At 39.4% G+C, this 13,182-nt stretch overlaps 1 protein-coding gene across 1 annotated transcript in view; it reads left to right on the top strand.

The window, feature by feature from the left end:
* Positions 1-674: 674 nt before the first annotated feature.
* The window catches only part of CAPS2 (calcyphosine 2), a 49,140-nt gene continuing 36,632 nt past the window's right edge, over positions 675-13,182 (top strand). The window contains exons 1-5 of the mRNA XM_065934103.1: positions 675-702; positions 5,491-5,600; positions 8,918-8,967; positions 10,575-10,620; positions 12,455-12,457. Coding sequence (XP_065790175.1) covers positions 5,520-5,600; positions 8,918-8,967; positions 10,575-10,620; positions 12,455-12,457 — 180 coding nt within the window. The 5' untranslated portion in view covers positions 675-702; positions 5,491-5,519. The remainder of the gene's footprint in view (positions 703-5,490; positions 5,601-8,917; positions 8,968-10,574; positions 10,621-12,454; positions 12,458-13,182) is intronic.

The raw sequence follows: 13,182 nt of genomic DNA, 5'->3' as shown, positions 1-13,182 counted from the left end.
GGATTAGTTTTAAAAAGATTTTAGTTCTGATTTGGGTATCTGACATTCAGAAGTGTAACTCAGGAGAATTACAGCATGTTAGAGTAGAATGAAACCTTACACATATCTCAAACCAGACCTTTCGTTTCACCGATGAGGAGCTGATGCCTAAAGACACTGCGTGCAGAGCAAAAAATAAAAAGAAAGCTTCCTGATTCCTAGGCTTTTCATCAGTATTTTAATTTGTAATTATAAATTATATAGTGATCATATATGTATATGTGTAAATGTCCACATATTGAAAGTAATATCTTTGTCTCTCTCTAACACTATACTGCAGTCTTGCCTTTTTAAATTGCAAGCTCCTGGAAAGCAGACATTCCAGAATACGCTTAAATTTCTTTCCTTCTCAAAACATCAACCGGGGAGCTGAACTCTCGGTCTGTGCCCTATAAAATATATTAAATAAAATTCACTTTAACGAAGAATTGCACAACAACCCAACCGCCGCGGGGCCGACTTTGGCTCTCTTCTGGCTCAGTACCAGCGCAGAGAAGTGCGTCCGCCCAGCTCTCTGCCAAGGCTACAAACACGCCGGAACCGGTCTCCTAGGATGCAGGGACGCAGAGCAGCTCTGCGGCTTTTCCGTGAGTCCCGCTAGGGGTCCGAGCTCCTGTGGCGCCTGCCGGGCAGAGGAAGCATGGCAGAAACAGCAGGGGGCAGGTAGGTGGGGCCAGCTGAGCCGGAGCCTCGGCCAAAGATCTATCTCCTTTTCCCCGGAAGTGAGAGGGGTCCCCGGCCGGCGCGCAGCGGCCTGTTGTCAAGGCAACCTACAGACGCAGGTCTGAGTTGGCCAGAGCCTTTGCTGAGAGCTGTCTCTTTTGTGGCTCCTCCACTCTGAAAAGGCCTCAAGGGAGTTCTCTCGGTGGAATTGCTTCAGTTTATACCTTTTCCAGCTCTCCCATCGTGGATTTATCTTTCCCTGGATTGGTTGGGTCACTTCAGGTTGGTTGCCGCTTGGTTCCTTCCCTAGTCCATGCATCTCAGTAGGAAGAGGGTGCTAGGGCGTTGCAGGTGCTCTTAAGTATAATCTCAGCTTTTGGGGGAGTGATGTGAGGCAGTTACTCTGCTGTGTTTGAAAATAGGAATGATCCTAGGTTCCATCGGACACCTGGATCTTTATCCCCGGGGCTCCGAGGTGGTCTTGATCCTCCCCTGCGTGGAGTTTAAATACGAAATTGTATTTACACATCTCTTTTCCTCTATGTTTTTCACTATGTTCTGATTTGATATAAGCGGCATAATAGCCCCTAATACCAAAAGAGATGTGATAATAATTGGAGCTGGACAAAATCATCTTTAAAAATGAGGGAAGTGGGAGGTGATTCAGTTCGTTTTGGTGGCACAAAAGCTAACGTGGAAAGGCGTGGTTCTGTTAGTTAACATCCCAGCATTCATTACATGCTAGAAATAACATCTCATGACTTGGCCGCTGTTTGCAGAGACAGAAGCCATCGGACCTTGGTCTTCTCTCCTCTGGCTACCCTATCCCCACCATACCCCAACTACATATTCAGTGCTTTAGGGCAAAGCCAGCCCTTGGTCTGCAATCCAGGATTAGCTCCAAGCCATTTGTTTGAAATACTGATCCTTTTACCAGCAAGTTTAGGTTTCTGGGCTTCCCTGGTGGCTCAGATGGTAAAGCATCTGCCTGCAATGCTGGAGACTGGGGTTCGATCCCTGGGTTTGGAAGATCTCCTGTAGAAGGAAATGGCAACCTACTCCAGTACTCTTGCCTGAAAAATTCCACGCACTGAGCAGCCTGGTAGGCTACAGTCCATGGGGTCACCAAGAGTCGGACACGACTGAGCCACTTCACTTCACTTTAGGTTTCTGGTGTTCCGTAGTCTCTGCAGCTAATTCCCCTCCCCTTCCCTATTGCGTGTACCGGAAATGGTGTAGCACTGAAAAGAGGTCTGAAAAACCTGTATGACTTCAAACTCTGCAATAGTTAGCAAATAACTTGGCAAAGTAAAATTCAGTTTTCTGGGTCTGAAAGCCAGAAGGTTGAGCTGTTTTATCAATGCTAGTAATTGTTATTCTGAAATAACACATATCTGAATTGACTGAATTCACTTTAACAAATATTTAAGCTCCTACTATTCTCCTGTTAAGTGCTGAGCTATAGGGTGAGGAAAACCAGAAGTAATCTTTGCCTTTTTGAGGATTATAGTTAAAGTGGTGAAGAATAATAGCTACTCTTCTTTATGCTTAATATGCTTTAAACACCTCATCTAATTTTTTGAAGACAGAATTTATAGAGGCATATTATGATCATGTCATAATGAAGTGCAGAGGTGTGAAACTAAGGATATGTTTCAAATGTATCCTGGTATTTGATTGTGCATTAGTTTATTTATTGACTTTAGTAAGCATCTGCTATATTAAAGGCGTGAGATACTAACCTTCATGGCCTTGATTGTTTATTAGGGAGATAAGAAGAGCTAATTACAGTGAAGAATGATGACTGTCATGCCTGGGGAAAGGAACAAGGAGACCATGGACATTTAAGGGAATAAATTTTGTTGTTTTTATTATTTTTACGTAAGGTACGGTGATTTAAAGTGGCCTGTAGTGATTTGAAATGGCTGTAATGTGCTGTGCTTCAGTCGTGTCCAACTCTGTGCAACCCTATGAACTGCCAGGCTCCTCTGTCCATGCATTTCTCCAGACAAGAATACTGGAGTGGATTGTCAGGGGATCTTCCCCATCTAGGAATAGAACCTGTGTCTCTTGCGTCTCTTTCATTGGCAGGGGTGTTCTTTACCACTAGTGCCATGTGGGAAGCCAGACGATAATGTTACTAAGGTATAAATAATGTGAGGCTGATGTATGGAGTCAGTCATGTAGCTGATTTTTTAGCACCTTGCCGGGGTCCAGCCTTGGCAGGATCCAGGGGGTACCCTCAGGATGAACGGCATCGGTGAGAGAAGGCAAGTGAGACCAGCCTTGATGGGGCCAAGTCTGTGAGGGAGAGAGAGAGAGAGAGAGAGTGAGAGAGAGAGAGAGTGACCAGATGGGGGGTGCAGCAGAGTCTGGCAGAGTCTGGCAATGCTTTATTTTTTACCATAGCTTTTATACCCTAAGTTAGTACATTTCTAAGGGGAAGATAGTTTAACATTACGTCAGCTTGTCCTTCAGGAAACCAGGGTGTTTTCTGCATACTTTTTTGTTTATGAGGGTCTTGTACATTATCTTCTGGCCTTGGGGCCTATTAACATTTTATGCAGGTCAGGTGAATGTAAACCTGTTTTCCGTAATCTATTCTTTAATGAACACAAAGGTCAGTCCTTTTGCAGAAGTTATCGGTTAAATTTATCTAAAAGGTTTACCACACAAAGACTCTGCAGCTCCAGTGAGGCAGTCCCTGTTTAGCATTCCTGGTTAAAATTAACAATTCTAAACCCTTATTTTTCTAAATCTTTAACTATAACCACGTTTAGAATAATATTTTATGTTCTCTAATAGGGCTTCCTCACCCCCGAAGGGCTCTGTGCCTATTAGGGCCTTTGCGTGATCGGGTTCTTTATACTGTTTATGATTAAGGTGTTGTGAGCAGTCATGTGCATTAGTACGCATTTGCCAAGCAGGCTAGAATGCCAGCAAAGGGGTCTAAATTGAAACACTCCTTTCATCCTGGATAATCTGGTAGGATACCACCGTCCGGCGGACATATTAATTAAAATTCTAAGTTGATTCTGTTTGGAAAGAGATTGGGGAAGGCCTTCTACCCGTGTCACAGAAATTAGGGAGTAGTCTAATATAGCAAGCATCAGAAAGACAGAGATCATGTTTAAGGTGAGCGCCGGGGCAGCTTTTCGAAATCCCTGAAGTCCTGATCTGCCTTGCTTGTCAGGTCTTCTCCCCACGACCTTGTCATGGGTGGGATCGCGTGTGCTGGCTCCCGGCAGCACCTCTGTTTCAACTCGGGTTTGTTGGCCGCTAATCATCCCGGCAAGCACAATAGCGCTTGTGAAGTGACCAAGTGCAGGGTCTTCTTTGCTGCTCAGGCTTTCCTCTGGTTCTGGTGAGTGGGGGCTGCTGTCTAGTGGAGATGCTCGGGCTTCTCACTGTGGCGGCTTCTCCTCTGTGGAGCAGGGGCCCTCGGGCATCTGGCTTCAACGACTGGCACGTGGACTCAGCAGTTGTGGCTCCTGTGCCCTAAGCACAGGCTCAGTGTCTATGGCCTGGGCTTCGTTGCTCCATGGTATTTGGGATCTTCCTGGATCCGGAATCCAACCTGAGTCTCCTGCATTGTCAGGCAGGCCCTTCACCACTGAGTCACCAGAAAAGCCACAACGTTTCTTCCTTCTGAAAGCTGTCTCTGAAAAGAAAGCCATTTGCTAGTGCCGTCAGGGTGTTCTCAAATCTAATGATCTGGGATGCTTTCAGAATCACTCTGCTGCTGATTTTAAATCTTCCTGATTTCGCTCATGCAGTAGAACCCCAGGCTTAGGGCAAGGGATTTTTTTGGAGAGAGGGCTATGGAAATGGGTTTCAATGGGGAAGATCAACAGCCAAAAGTCGGATGTGACTTATCAACAACAACAAGAGCAAGATGAATAGAAAAGAGTTTTATTTGAGTCACAACTGAGGACTATAGTCAGCAGGGCTTTCTGGGTGGCTCTAGTGGTAAAGAACCTACCTGCCAATGTAGGACACCTAAGAGGCATGAGTTCAATCCCTGGGCCAGGAAGATTCCCTGGAGGAGAGCATGGCCTCCAGTTTCTTATCTGGAGAATCCCATGGACAGAGCAGCCTGGCCGGCTATAGTCCATAGGGTCACAAACAGTCAAACACGATGAAGTGACTAGCATGCACGCAGGAGGACTGTAGCCTGGAAAACATCCTCTCAGATACCTCTGAGGAAATGCTCTGGAGCAGACTGGTTTTCAACACAGTTTTATATCTTGTCATACCAAAGAACATCATAACAGGAGTACATTCCTTCAGGATTTCAAAAAGACGTGTACAGAGTCAGTATCACCTGGAACGGGAGCTTAACCATTGAAGGCTGGAGTCAGTGCTGCTTAAAGTCTTAGCTCCTGTCTGACCTGCGCTTCCGTCTTCAGATCTTTCTCACTCTGATCATCCTGCCTTCCTTTTAAAAGGGGATTAATTGTGTCCCCCAGATAATTCAGAAGAATCTCCATATTTTGAAATCCTAACTTAATCATATCTGGAAAGCTTTTTGCCATTTAAGGTAACATTCACAGAGTCTGATGATTAGGACATGAACGTCTTCAGGGGGGCCATTGCTCAGACTAATATTTATCCCATAAATGTTGCCCCACATAATGTAGTTCTTGACAGAAAGTTGATTTTTGGTGAAAGACGGAAAACTGATTAACCACCTGATTTCTTTCCATGTAATATTATTATGTAATTTGTATGACTTATTTAAAATTAGAATAAGAATGATCATTTTATATTGCTTTACCTTTTTCAAAGTATACTGCTTGGTAAATACATGAACTGCAATGGACTTGGAGGGTAAAGGAGTTGCTGCTTCTCCTACAACTCAAACTCAGCCATTCTCTGGAAGAAGGAAGCCACTACAAGTATGTATGCTATATAATTTTCCTCTTGTAGGATGATTCATTAAATAATTTTCTGACTCCTTTCTTCGTGTTTTATGACAATTCTTACTCCCAAATATTTGGAATTAATTCTTAGATTTGAATAACTGAAAAAATTGAAGATAATCATTACTTGAAAATTGATCATTACTTGAATGTTTTATTTTTAATTAAGCTTAATATCATTGTTTTCTTCTTATTATTTAAAAATTGTCTATGTATGTCTGCATACATATAAAATACAAAAAGTTTAAAAAGTAGAAAGAAGAAGAAAATAATCAATATATATTTTGTGTTAGCTAGGTAGGAAAAGAATCTGGACTTCTACTGTTAGGACGTTCATTCTTTTCAACCTTCATTATATCACTACTGTATATTATTGATTAGGTATAAGTTTAAAGCTACTTTGTCCCTATAATCACCACAGAATTGAGCAAACATAAAATTTAGTTTAGAAATGCATAACATTGATATATATTTCCTTGCTATTCTTACTGTTTCAAATAGTGAATGCCTACTGTTTATCAGCAAACACAATAAATGTTTCATTTTGTTTGTTTTATTCTTACAACAAACCTTTGAGGTAGGTATTATTATTAACTTCTCTTATTTATTTTTATCTATCTATTTACTTGGGAGAAATAGGGATTTATTACTTGCAGCAAGTAAGGAGAATAGTAGGGACGTTTTCCCAAAGCAGAGTCTCCCTGAACTGCAAAACTGGGGAAGTTTTAAGCTAAGGGTCCATGCATGTTCATGATGGGGCTTGAGCAGAGGAAAATTGAGCATAGAATCGGGGCAAAGGTTGACAGAGGCCAGGCTTTACTTGAATGAAGTCAGAAGGGTCAACAGCATCATTCCATCCTCCACCTCGGTGGAGGCCTTAGTTTCAAATAAACCTAATTAGTTTAACATTCCTCTCTGAGATGTTCCAGGGTTCCTTCCAAGCATCCAGAGTTAATTGGAGACTGGTGTCAGGACTCACTAAAGCTCAGGTTCTTTATATCTGGTTGCAGAAAGAGTTTAGGGAGACAGAGTGATAGGTAAGAAGTGGATTTATTTAGAGGTACACATTCCATAGACAGAATGTGGTCCATCCCAAATGGTAAAGGTGGCCTTGGGAGAAGCACATTCCACAGAGTGTGGACCATCTCCCAAGGGGACAGGCCTCACCTGCTTTTAGATATGGAAGAACTGAGGCTCCTAGAGATTAAGTGACTCGTCAGGATTTTGAACTTCAGTTCTGACTTCAGTATCTGTGCTCTTTCCTCTGTGTTCAGCCATCTCCGTTATATACATGAGTGACAGCTTTGGGGTTTTATGGTTCACAATATTATGGGCTAAATCTGATTTTTTTTTTTAACTATTTGATAATTTTAATCAAAGCAGCCCTTCTTGGGAGAGGCTATACAGGTGTAAGTTCAGAGAAGATATGGCAAATCTCTGTACACTTTATACAGTTTTGCTGTGAACCTAAAACTCTTCTAAAAAATAAAATGCATTAAAAAATGAGTTCCATAAAAAAATGTCAGATACAAAAATATCCAACTTTTAAAATAAAGAGCCAGGGAATAAGTATTTTTGACTTTATGGGCTGTACAATCTCTCAACTTTGCAGTTTTTTTGAGAACACATAGGTAATTTGTAAATAAATGAACATGGCTATGTGCCAGTGAAACCTTTAGCATAAAAACAAAGCTGAGTCTAGATTGCTGATCTCTTGCCTAGGGATTTTTAAACTATAATTTATCTTTATTCTGGATTGCCTAGCACAATTTTATTATAACTAGACAGGAAAGATAACTGCCATTCTGAAATATTTATCCCTTTGGCCTCATTATTAGATAGACCTATTTAGCAGATTTTAATAAGTCTGTTATAACATTTTCTGGGGAATAATAATGATCATGATGATGATGAAAACCACATCTGTATTCTATTTAGATCCTCTGTCCATAGAGAATCCCATGGACAGAGGAGTCTGGCAGGCTACAGTCCATAGTGTTGCAAAGACGCAGAAACAACTGAACAACTAACACTCACTTTTCACTCTTTAATATATATGAAATTGTATTTTAAATTTATTATTAGTTAAACAGAATCAATATATACATTTGTTTTTATTTTATCATTATATATTATATATATATACATCCATTTAGATGATCATCTTGTGACTTTATGTTCCTGCATTTTAACTATTTATTGGGACAGTACTTAAAACAATGCCATATTAAGGTTGATACTGAGCTGAATTTTTCTCTGGATTTCTCTCATAGTCTGAGTGATGAAGCCCAGTCTTGAATATAATTTCTGTACTTGGTGTCAATATAAAAATGACCCATTAGATAGTATTTCACAAGTAAGCTGTAAGTGCTTATAAATAAATAATTTCCTGCTTTTATTAACTTTAGCTTTCCCTAAGATTCCTACATAGTTCTTATTCCATGGTGACTAAGCTCACTGTAATTTTCAGTCTTTGCCTATTTCTCCCCCCCCACCCCCCCTCCACCACAGGCACATAAAGATGACATTTTATTGTCAATGATGAGACATTTTAGTTTTTTAAAATTTATTTATTTATTTTTAATTGAAGGATAATTACTTTACAGAATTTCGTTGTTTTCTGTCAAACTTTAACATGAATCAGCCATAGGTATCCATATATCCACTCCCTTTGAACCTGTTTTTTTTAGCAATAAAATCAAATATTTACAAACATATGCCTGCATATATTTGTCATTTCTTGCTTAACTCCTATCCTGTCTTCCCATTTCCTTTGGGATAAAGTCCAGGTTCCTTAGCTTGCATTACAGTTTAACAGCTCTGTCCACTACCCCCTCACACTCTGGATTTCAGTCTTTCCCGTCAGCTCTGGACTGTGGGTCTGTGCAGTACAAGTTGCTCCTCCTGGCTGGAGCAGTTTTGTCCCTTCTCTCTGCATCGGGCTACCTAACTCCTACCAACCTTCAGAGTTCCATTTAAAGTTTCCTTTTTTATTTTCGAAAAAACTACCTCAATTCCCTAGACTGGGTTGGGTATACATGCTCTGTGCAGTTGCTCTGTCTTAGCATGTATTTTCCACATTGTCTGAGTGAATGTCTTCCCGAGCAGAGTCCGATGCTGGTTATTATCCTATCTCTGCACATCAAGCACAGTGGGATGGGGCTTCCTAAATATTTCTTATGTAAGCTTATTGAGAAAAATTATAATTAGTCTTGTTGCATTGGCACATTGGTTATCTTTTAAAGTATAAATAAATGACACATGCATAGTGATTCTAATTTTTTTAATTAAAGCAAAGATGGACCTCGAAATCACGTGCTATGGAGGATCCTTGCCTACCTGTGTAAGTTACATTTCTTCACATTTGAGCTGTTTAATGGGTAAATATGTAAGTGTAAATTAACAAGCAAATAAAGAAAGAAAAATTATATATATAGCTATGATTATGAACTACAGAAAAGTTTATATACATGTTGATGCCCTGAAAATTATTATGTCCAAACTAAAGTATTTCTTGTGATAGGATGGTAGGACTAAGGCTAATACTTCTCTTGTTGTTTAATTTTCTATAGTATTATTTTTATATTTTCCTGAAAAAGTTAAAATATTGTTTTATTTTAGAAAATTCAGCTAAGAGTATTTATTAAAAAATTCATATAAAATATTGCACTTTTATTGGGATAGTCAAAATGATTTAATGGGAGGTTATCTGTTCTTTAATCTTATCTTGAGGAATATGATAATTTTATCAGTCTTATTAAAGTGATTTAATTTTGGACTGGAATACATTAATTGTTATATATTTTAAATTTTTGCTTTTCAAAATTTGGAAGGATATGATTTTTATATTCTTTCAAATATTGGGTTGGCCAGAATGTTCATCTGGGTTTTTCTGCAACATCTTATGAAAAAATCCAAGTGAACTTTTTGGTCAATCCAATATATTAGACTACAGGGCTTCTTGGAAAATAGAAATTAAAAAGTAACATATTAATTTGAACTATATAAAAATGACATTTTTATAGATTAACAATGGGCAAATATCAGCAATTTCACATGGCCCACAAAATAGATACCTGTTTGCTCATCCAGACAAAGAACAGAGCTAGGTATAGATGCTAGATACAATATTGAGTGTGTGATGACAGTCAGTTGTTTGCTGGAAAATGTCTAACAGCTGGTTTTCTAGACATGTACTATAAGTTCATCATATATCTTATTTGCTAATTTTAAATAAAATTAAGTATATTTTAAGTTGATTATATATTTTATGTGACAATATAAATCAGGGTGAATATTAGTTGATATTTTCATCTATTTTAGAGTGACATGAGTGATTTCTTTGCTGAATCAAGTAATAGTTTTGAATACTAGAATAATACTTCCTCAGTTTTTTGTTATTCACATGTGACAGTTACAGGTAATACTTTAAGTTTAATATGCACTACTAACATTCTTTCCACCACGTTTATCAGCCTTAGAAATCAACAAAATAATATACCAAGGCCTGCTTCATAACATCTGCCCATTTCTGTGTAAATAATCCCACTGTGGCTAATTTCAGTCTATCATTGAACACAGAGTTGGAAAGAGATGCCACCCATGTATTGCCATTCAGATATGATAGCTATAAATAACCTCTATAAAGCAAGAAATAGTGAAGTATGGTAAAGCTATTAAGAAGTGATGGGTTTTGAATATTTATTACCTTTGTTTTTCATATAATTGATGCAATTATAAGTTAACATAATTTTATCCTTAATAATTTTGTGTTAACAACCTGTGCAAAATATTCCTGAACATTTAACAAAAGCCTCTCACAGCTGGTAAGAGCCAGCACACCATTGTCTTCAGTTTACCCGTTTATATAGTAAGATACAGCATATATGACTTGCAACTATTAAAGACTCATTTTAAAAAAATTATGGGATACATAACTATTTCTTTCAGGGTCCCACCACTTGATCTGGGAAGCCTTGTTGACTCTGACGATGAGGTAATTTTTACTTGGTATTTCATATTATAAACATTTGAACAGAGTGTTATAGGTAGCATATCACTAGTGTCATTTAATCTCAGTTTTTAGGATGATTTACCATATAGGTCACTTAGTACAGCACATATTCATTTTAACCCAACAAATGCCTCTTTTGCTTTTGCTTGGGTAACACCATGTCACACACTGTACACCAGCATCATCTATATGACCAGGCTAGTGTTCACTTCTTACTCCCAGCTTTCAGAACTACAGCGGGCACTGTCACTCTATTTAATCCATAAATTTCATTATGTTCAGTCTATATTTAATTTAGTTTAAATATCAGTTCAGTACAGTCGCTCAGTCGTGTCTGACTCTTTGCGACCCCATGAATCGCAGCACGCCAGGCCTCCCTGTCCATCACCAACTTCCGGAGTCCACCCAAACCCATGCCCATCGAATCTGTGATGCCATCCAACCATCTCATCCTCTGTCGTCCCCTTCTCCTCCTACCCCCAGCCCCTCCCGGCATCATCGCCTTTTCCAATGAGTCAATTCTTCACATGAGGTGGCCAAAATATTGGAATTTCAGCTTCAGCGTCTGTCCTTCCAATGAACACCGAGGATTGATCTTCTTTAGGATATACTGGTTGGATCTCCTTGCAGTCCAAGGGACTCTCAAGAGTCTTCTCCAACACCACAGTTCAAAGCATCAGTTCTTTGGCACTCAGCTTTCTTTATAGTCCAACTCTCACATCCACACATGACCACCGGAAAAACCATAGCCTTGATCAGATGGACCTTTGTTGGCAAACTAATGTTTCTGCTTTTTAATATCCTGTCAAGGTTGGTCATAACTTTCTTTCCAAGGAGTAACTGTCTTTAAATTTATGGCTGCAGTCACCATCTGCAGTGATTTTGGAGCCCCCAAAAATAAAGTCTGACATTGTTTCCACTGTCTTCCCATCTATTTTCCATGAGGTGATGGGACCAGATGCGATGATCTTAGTTTTCTGAATGTTAAGCTTTAAGCCAACTTTTTTTACTCTCTTCTTTCACTTTCATCAAGAGGCTCTTTAGTTCTTCTTCACTTTCTGCCATAAGGGTGGTGTCAATGGCATATCTGAGGATATTGATATTTCTCCAGGCAATCTTGATGCCAGTTTGTACTTCTTCCAGCCCAGCGTTTCTCATGATGTACTCTGCATATAAGTTAAATAAGCAAGGTGACAATATACAGCCTTGACGTACTCCTTTTCCTATTTGGAACCAATCTGTTGTTCCATGTCCAGTTCTCACTTCTGTGCCTGACCTGCATACAGGTTTCTCAAGAGACAGGTCAGGTGGTCTGGTATTCCCGTCTCTGTAAGAATTTCCCACAGTTTATTGTGATCCACACAGTCAAAGGCTTTGGCATAGTCAATAAAGCAAAAACAGATGTTTTTCTGGAACTCTCCTGCTTGTTTGATGATCCAGCGGATATTGGCAATTTGATCTCTGGTTCCTCTGCCTTTTGTAAATCCAGCTTGAACATCTGGAAGTTCACAGTTCACATATTTCTGAAGCCTGGTTTGAAGAATTTTGAGCATTGCTTTCCTAGCCTGTAAGATGAGTGCAATTGTGTGGTAGTTTGAGCATTTTTTGGGATTACCTTTCTTAGGAATTGGAATGAAAATTGACCTTTTCCAGTCCTGTGGCACTGCTGAGTTTTCCAAATTTGCTGGCAAATTGAGTGCAGCACTTTCACAGCATCACCTTTCAGGATTTGAAATAGCTCAACTGGAATTCCATCACCTCCAGTAGCTTTGTTGGTAGTGATGCTTTCTAAGGCCCACTTGACTTCACATTCCAGGATGTCTGGCTATAGGTGAGTGATCACACCATCGTCATTATCTGGGTCATGAAGATCTTTTTGGTACAATTCTTCTCTGTATTCTTGCCACCTCTTCTTAATATCTTCTGCTTCTGTTAGGTCCATACATTTTTCTGTCCTTTATCGAACCCATCTTTGCATGAAATGTTCCCTTGGTAGCTCTAATTTTCTTGAAGAGATCTCTAGTCTTTCCCATTCTGTTGTTTTCCTCTATTTCTTTGCATTGATCCCTGAGGAAGGCTTCATTATCTCTCCTTGCTATTCTTTGGAACTCTACATTCAAATGGGAATATCTTTCCTTTTCTCCTTTGCTTTTTGCTTCTCTTCTTTTCACAGCTATTTGTAAGGCCTCCTCAGATAACCATTTTGCCTTTTTGCATTTCTTTTCCATGGGGATGGCCTTGATCTCTGTCTCCTGTACAATGTCACAAACTTCAATCCATAGTTCATCAGGCTGTCTGTTTATCAGATCTAGTCCCTTAAATCTATTTCTCACTTCCACTGTATAGTCATAAGGGATTTGATTTAGGTCATACCTGAATGGTTTAGTGGTTTTCCCTATTTTCTTCAGTTTAAGTCTGAATTTGGCAATAAGGAGTTCATGATCTGAGCCACAGTCTGCTCCTGGTCTTGTTTTTGCTGACTGTATAGAGCTACTCCATCTTTGGCTGCAAAGAATATAATCAATCTGATTTCGGTGTTGACCA

The sequence above is a fragment of the Muntiacus reevesi genome, chromosome 4, assembly GCF_963930625.1.
Source record: "Muntiacus reevesi chromosome 4, mMunRee1.1, whole genome shotgun sequence".
Taxonomy (NCBI): Eukaryota; Metazoa; Chordata; class Mammalia; order Artiodactyla; family Cervidae; genus Muntiacus; species Muntiacus reevesi.
Note: the sequence above shows the minus strand (reverse complement) of the source record. Positions and strands in the feature narration are given on the sequence as shown.